Raw genomic sequence first — 7,552 nt, 5'->3', positions numbered from 1 at the left:
GTATGCAAATGCTGTTAGCACTGTAAAAAAAAAAGGGGGGGGGGCAAAAATTAACCCATGATTATTATTATTATTTTTTCTTTTACAATTTGCAAAAATATTTATAATTATGCATCTAACTTATCTAAAATAAGATGGACCAAAATAGAAATTTCTCTCCTCCTGTTCACATTTCCAATAAAACTACAATTCTACTTGCTGATACTTTTTCACAACAAACAAACAAACAAACAACAAAACAAAAAAGCAAAAACCAAAACAAACCAAAATCTCTCTCTCTCTCTCTCTTTCTTTCTCTTTCTCTTTCTCTTTCACATCTCCACACAAAAACATCACCAAACCCCCCAACACAACACAACACAACACAGCATAGGGCTTCGCTCCTCCTCTTCCTCCTCCTCCTCCTCTTCGCCATTCTTTCGTTTTCCCCCCATTTTTTTTCCTTCATTGGATCTGAATCCCCCTGTCCCCAAAACTACATCGTTTCCCGCATTCCCCTGATCCCCTTGTGTTGTGTTCCCAAATCTTGAAATTCGCCAAACCCATCGTCAGATTCTCTCGGAAATTAAAACCCAGATACGGAATCGAATTTTATCAACTGGGTATCGATTATTTTTCTTCAATGGGCATGCCCAGTAGAGATTATAAAAACCTACTAAAACGGAAACAAGGACTGAAACTATGAGCAAGACTGGCGGTGGAGGTGACGAAGAAGACGAAGACGAATGTTTCTATGAGTCACTTGATCGCTTGGTTACTTCGTCATCTAATTCTTGCACAACTTCTTCTTCTTCCGATTCTGAACCCGACAACCCGAATCGCAACCCGGACTCTCCTAATTATGAATTCCGGGTACCCAAATTCCCCATGGGCGTCTCTACGAAGTACGACGTTTGGATCTCCGAGCCCATTTCGGTGTCCGAGCGGCGGTCACGACTGCTACGTGAAATGGGTCTCAGTCACGACCGGGCCTTGGCCCGGGCGAAACCCGGATCCGAAGTGCAGGATAGGGGAATGGGAAATGGAGATTTTGGACGATCGGCGTCGACTGATCAGTTGACTAAGCAAGATCAGGTTTGTTCTTCGTCTTCTTCAAATGTTCGTGATGGTGGTGTGAGTGTGACTATCGTTCGATCAAAATCCGATGGTGCAAAGAGTAGTAGCGGTTGTGATCGTGATGGTAGTGGTCGGCATCGTCATCAATTATCTGTTTGTTCGCCTTCTATTCTTTCTATTCATTGTTCTTCTTTAGATTCGCCGCGTGTAAATAATGGTAACAGTAACGATAATGATAGTAGTAATGTTAGTTATAATGTTGATCAAAATCAAAGTGTCCTTGTTCGTAAGTCGCCTAGTGGTAATAGCAATAATGGGTCGTCTCCAGTTGCTAGTGCTGCTTTGTCAAATAAGCCACCCACTGGCAGGAATTGTAAGAGAATGGATGAGAGTCGGGGAGATTCCATGAGTATAAATGGGAATGGAAATTATATTGGGAATAGTGGAGAAGTTGTTGAGGATTTTGATGGTAACGGGACAGCCGGGGTAGCTGAACAAGGCTGTTTAATAAAAAATCTTGATAATGGAAAAGAGTTTGTGGTGAATGAGATTCAGGAGGATGGGACATGGAAGAAGGTGAAGGAAGTGGGGACTGGTAGGCAGTTGACAATCGAAGAGTTTGAAATGTGTGTGGGACATTCGCCAATTGTTCAAGAGTTGATGAGGAGGCAGAATGTGGAGGAGGGTAATAAGGATAGTTTTGATTTGAACAATAATGGGAGTAGTGGTGGTGGAATGAAGTCAAAGAAGAAAGGAAGCTGGTTCAAGAGTATAAGGACTGTTGCTAGTAGTGTGACAGGGCATAAAGAGAGGCGAAGTAGTGATGAGAGGGATACCTCATCGGAGAAGGGTGGGCGGAGGTCCAGTTCTGCCACGGATGATAGCCAGGATGTTTCATTTCATGGACAAGAGAGAGTGAGGGTGAGGCAATATGGGAAGTCATGTAAAGATCTTACGGCTCTGTACAAGTGCCAGGAAATACAGGCGCACAATGGATCTATTTGGAGTATTAAGTTCAGTTTGGATGGAAGGTATCTTGCAAGTGCAGGTGAGGATTGTGTTATTCATGTTTGGCAGGTTGTGGAATCAGAGAGGAAGGGAGAATTGTTAGAGAAACAAGAAGATGGGCATTTGAATATGTTGCTACTGGCCAATGGATCACCAGAACCAACTTCATTGTCACCAAAGCATCTTGATAACCATCTTGAGAAGAAGAGAAGAGGGAGGTCTATAAACCGAAAATCATTGAGCTTGGACCATATGGTGGTGCCAGAGACTGTGTTTGCGCTTTCAGATAAACCCATTTGTTCATTCCAAGGACATCTTGATGATGTGCTCGACCTGTCGTGGTCCAAGTCTCAGGTCAGTTCTCATTTGGGTTTCTGTTAGATGTTCTTTTTTGTTTTCTTCTACTTTTATATGCTGCAGCATGGCTAGTTTAATTGGTACTTGCCTTTTATCACCCAAGTTTGAAATTGTTAGTAAACTTCAAACTGTGGATATGCATTTAGTTACCTTTAGATATGTAGTGCTAGTGATCAGTTTAACTTTCCTTATGGCAAACAAGTAAACTAATTTATCCTTATACATTGTACCCGTGTGGGTACCGGCTCTTTTTTTAATTTTTGTCAAGGTGGGGAATGGTTGAATAAGAAGATTTCAATGACAATTCAGAAGATGTTAAGTAGTCAGGCTTTTGGTTGCTACTTAAAGCTTGGTTGAACTTATTTTTTATCATCACAATTTACTCATTACTTGGCCATGCAATTGTGGAGGAGAGAATGGTAGATTACAGTTCTCAATAGATATCTGGATGAAGGGGAAAAAACAGCTCTGTAAAATTCAATAAATAACTTGGTGAAATGTGACTGATCAAGTTTTATTTTGGAGGGACATGGCACTGGACTCCTCTATCAACAAAGAGTCTCAACATTTTCTTTGTCCTTCTAAAATTTTTATTATTGGGCTTGTTGAACTGGAAAGCAGAATGCAAAATGTGTTCTGAAACTATGGAGCTGAGCAAGAAAGATAATCTGTTGTTCGTGATGAGATCTTACAAAATATGGTAGTTTAGTATAACATCAAATCCAAGTTTTAGACTCCAGTAGTTGAAGAGAATGCTTCTTGATGGCCATTTCACTGGACATTCCTAAGTATTCTGTCAAAATTGGCAGCAAATATCAGCCAATATCTCATATGTCAAAGAGCATCAAATACTCCAAGAAATGTAGTTAAGCTTGATGTTATTCAATCAGTCATAAAGGTGTAGGGTTACATGTTTGAAAATAGTGAATTGGTTTTGAGTAATAATACAATATGCTAGTCGTATTACATTTGGCCGTGTTTCCTTAATTCATATGGAAAACATATGAAGAGTCAAACATATCACAATATCCACATGTCGATTTACCACCTGAATAATTACTTGAAAAATTCACTATCGTCACTTTTATAATTTTCCTTGAGAGTTATCCACCTTGCAATCAAAATTCATGATATTATGATCAGTTGGATTTTTCTTGTGGCAGTATTAATACGAAAGGCTTGATTTTTCTTTGTCAGACCATCTAGACCATCTCTACCCTTTTTTCAAGTAGTATTATTTAATTCTTTTCCCATGTGCTTCAGGCACATGTAAGAATTGATGATGTGGTTTGCAGTCCACTGCCTTTAGTTAAAAACCATCAATGTGCTTTTTCACAACTTTGGTAACATAAAATTTTACTTTGATATTCCTTTCACATGGGATTTTAAGCTGTTTCATTGAATAAATCCTCAAAATCAGCTGTTATCTGATACTGTCATCTTCTACGTCTTATTTTCTGGATTGTTCCTATACAATATAATCTAGGAATTCATTAAAAGCTGAATCATTTGACACAAATTTCACGCTACTGGATAATCTATTCACTTTTGCAGTTTTTAATTGTTTGACTTGAATAACTGTATATATGTTCCTGAACCACGAAAGAGCATCTTTTAGTTTCATGAGGAATTAGAATATCATGCAGAATAAAATTAAGATGAAACTTTGGTGTTTTCTTCAGCATTTGCTCTCTTCTTCAATGGACAAAACAGTGCGGCTGTGGCACTTGTCTAGCAAGACGTGTTTGAAAATATTTTCTCACAGTGATTATGGTAAGTAGTGCTGACCGACTTCTCTTCTATTTTTGCTCTATTTCCACCTTCAGTGTCAAGCTTTAGTGCCTTTTAAGTAAAAGACCGTGACATGAAACGAACTCCGTTTTAGCTCTTCTTTGTGGAAGTATCAACCTTAGGATTTATCTCACAGTTAAAACTTAGTGTTATACTACTAGTAAAATGAAGATTCTGAGTCATTGCACATTAAGCACAATTTTTTGGATCCTCTAAGAAGTGTGATTTTCTTTTTCCTTTTCCTTTTCTTATTCACTGTTAAGAGCCTGGGGCTTGTAGAATCAGCCAAAATAGCTTTTTGTTCATCTGTTTCCTTAAGTTATTAGAGTAGTTTGTGTATTGCTAATTACACTTTGTATTTTTGCTCTGCCTTGACACAGTAACTTGCATCCAGTTTAATCCTGTTGATGATAGATATTTCATTAGTGGATCGCTTGATGCTAAGGTTCGCATATGGAGCATTCCTGAACGTCAAGTAGTTGACTGGAATGATCTGCATGAGATGGTCACTGCCGCTTGCTACACACCAGATGGTCAGGTTGGGTGTGATTTAGTATTATAATTGTTCTATGCATATAATTTTCAGAAAGAAAATATAATAAATGGCTCAATGTAATTTTTGTTGATTTCTGAAGGGTGCACTGGTTGGGTCTTACAAGGGAAGCTGTCATTTATACAATACATCTGGTACATGTTGCTAACTCTCTTTTCCTCTCTCTTGCTCTTTCTGACTCTTAACCCTGTGATTGTGACTGTGTGGAATCCCTGCAAGCTATGTTCAGCTGGAAGTTGATTATCTTTTTGTATGTATCTTGTTCAGAGAATAAGTTGCAACAGAAGAGTCCAATCAACCTGCAGAATAAGAAGAAGAGATCTCATCAGAGGAAAATCACTGGTTTCCAGGTATTTTGCCATTCCATGCACCATCTAGATTTCTTGAGATGACACATCAAGCTATGATCCTTTCCTTCATTTTCATTTTCTTCAATCTATGGATAATGAGTAATTTGTTGTTTATTTACACATTCTGCTATTAGTTTATTTAGATCCTTGTTAGTTGCTAATTAGCTTCAGAAACCAGTTTGCACCAGGAAGTTCATCAGAAGTGCTCGTCACGTCTGCAGATTCAAGGATTCGAGTTGTTGATGGCATTGACTTGGTTCACAAGTTCAAAGGTGAGAATTATGTTCAATATATGGTTTGTATTGTTCTTTTTTTCTTTTCCTGAAGTTTTTTAGGTGTTTGAATTTAGATGATAAATTACCCTTCTACTCTTGATACTTGACCCTCTTAGATATATTTAGGCATCACTGAAGTTGATGCCACTGATTCTCCATTTCCTTCAGTCATCTCCTGTTATGAGGAGTTGATCACTATGATGGTTTTAAGTCCACTCTTTAAAATAATTGGTCTAAGATAGTTCCTTCTGGTGTATGATTGGAATTGCAAAGAGTAGTTAATCTGGTTTTGATCATTGAAAGTTCTTGGTAACCTTATAACTAACTGAGCTGTAGACTTAGTTCTCATATATGGAACATCCCATGGTTCTTGGAAAATTGTATCCTATCTTCTTCATGGAATAATTAGGGATCTTTGCTTGACCAATGGAACAAAGTTGACACGCTTTGCCTGACCTGTATGATGTAGATATCAAATCTCTGAATTATTGAAACTAGGTATGGTTGTAGGAAGCTAAAATTTTCTGTGTTGTCTGATCACATAAGTATAAGATGCTTTCATGGAGCAAGGTCTACATGCTGTGGAAAATATTAAAATTTCATCATCTGAAGAACAAGTTATTTATTTATTTATTTATTTTTGGGACATATACGTGTGCACTTCTATGCTGTTACATTTTCACTGGCGAGTTGGTGTTCTACCATGACAGGTTTTCGTAACACAAATAGCCAAATCTCAGCTTCACTCACAGCAAATGGAAGATATGTGGTCTCTGCTAGTGAGGATTCTTATGTTTATGTATGGAAATACGAAGCTGAATCCCGACCTAGCAGAAGCAAAAGTATTACTGTTACGCATTCATATGAGCATTTCCATTGTCAAGATGTTTCAGTGGCCATCCCTTGGCCTGGTGTGGGTGACACTTGGGGGCTGCAAGATACATATCTTGATGAGTTTTCCACCGCAAACCATCCTCCTACACCTGTTGAGGAAATTAGTGGTAATGAGGATTGTCGATCTGCAACTGGTTACACCAATAGTCCGCTAAATGGAACCATTTCTAGTGCAACCAACAGCTATTTCTTTGATAGAATCTCAGCTACATGGCCAGAGGAAAAACTTGTCTTGACTGCTAGGAATCGGAGCCCTCGAACCAGCTTGGATATATCCAATGGGATAAGTTCAAGCATCTCAGCATGGGGTATGGTGATTGTAACGGCTGGCCTTCGTGGGGAAATTAGAGCGTATCAAAATTTTGGATTGCCAGTTCGAATTTAAGGTCCTGGAAACAAAAAGAAAATGAAAAAAATTGGATTGCCAGTTCGAATTTAAGGTCCTGGAAACAAAAAGAAAATGAAAAAAAATGACCGGAGCCTCAGTGTTGGGGGTGAATATGATTTACAGGTCGATTGCCTTCCGTTTCCCCTCATGGTTAAATGTGTACAGAGAGATATTGGGTGAGATTTGTAATATTAGTGAGTTCCATTTCTTCTTTCTTTGTGCTTGTGCTCATCGGAATGGAACACATGGATAGCCATTCTGATTGAGCATTGAGAAAAAAATATAGATTCGTTAAAAAAAATGAAAAAAAGGAAGAAATCTACACCGAGAATTTAGAAATCAATGTATTTCCGGTATCGGGAATTGTAGAGTTATGAGCATGGCAAAAGCTTATTGGATTTAAATGAAATTCTTTTGTGATTCATTTTGCCAATCTTATTTGTTACGCTCATCAGCAGGCTGCTGGGAATGGAATTAGGTGTTGATATAAAAAAAATATGGTTACTGGCAGAGCGGCACTTCAAGTTTAAGCCTGTGTGTGTGCGAGCAAGAGCTTTTAGGATCAGCTGTAGCACTTAATGCCTAAACCTTGTGCGCAAGTATTGGCACCAAAATTATGTAGAATGGGTTGAAACTGAACCATACTATGTCATTGTAACATTAGTAGTCATATTGTTTGGGACACTTTGTACAAAGTAATTTAAAAATTTTGCTTTGACATCAGTTAGTTATAATCAGTGTTCCGTTTACAAGTTTAAATGTTCGGCGTTCCGTTTACAAGTTCAAATGTTTGAATCTTGATTTCACCAATGCATCAATTTGTCTAGAATCATCCGTGAAGCCAAGTTATGCCAACGCAAGCTCAAAGCCTAAACGTGAA

The 7,552-nt window shown here is 38.3% G+C and overlaps 1 protein-coding gene across 2 annotated transcripts; it reads left to right on the top strand.

The window, feature by feature from the left end:
• The first annotated feature begins 245 nt into the window (after window positions 1-245).
• On the top strand, window positions 246-7,395 carry LOC18054211 (WD repeat-containing protein 44). 2 transcript variants are annotated; one of them, XM_006451866.2, is made up of 8 exons: window positions 246-2,418; window positions 4,104-4,194; window positions 4,593-4,750; window positions 4,848-4,899; window positions 5,033-5,115; window positions 5,294-5,387; window positions 6,101-6,670; window positions 6,725-7,395. In XM_006451866.2, exons 1-7 carry the CDS (start codon window positions 682-684, stop codon window positions 6,667-6,669), a joined length of 2,784 nt encoding a protein of 927 aa, XP_006451929.1. In that variant the 5' UTR covers window positions 246-681; the 3' UTR covers window position 6,670; window positions 6,725-7,395. The 2 variants fall into 2 exon arrangements, with proteins under 2 accessions (XP_006451929.1, XP_006451928.1); XM_006451865.2 differs by having other exon boundaries at window positions 6,101-7,395.
• The last annotated feature ends 157 nt before the right edge of the window (window positions 7,396-7,552 follow it).

This window comes from Citrus clementina, unplaced genomic scaffold (assembly GCF_000493195.1).
Source record: "Citrus clementina cultivar Clemenules unplaced genomic scaffold, Citrus_clementina_v1.0 scaffold_1, whole genome shotgun sequence".
Classification (NCBI taxonomy): domain Eukaryota; kingdom Viridiplantae; phylum Streptophyta; class Magnoliopsida; order Sapindales; family Rutaceae; genus Citrus; species Citrus x clementina.
The sequence above is the reverse complement of the archived record's forward strand: the minus strand, read 5'-3'. Positions and strand labels throughout refer to the sequence as shown.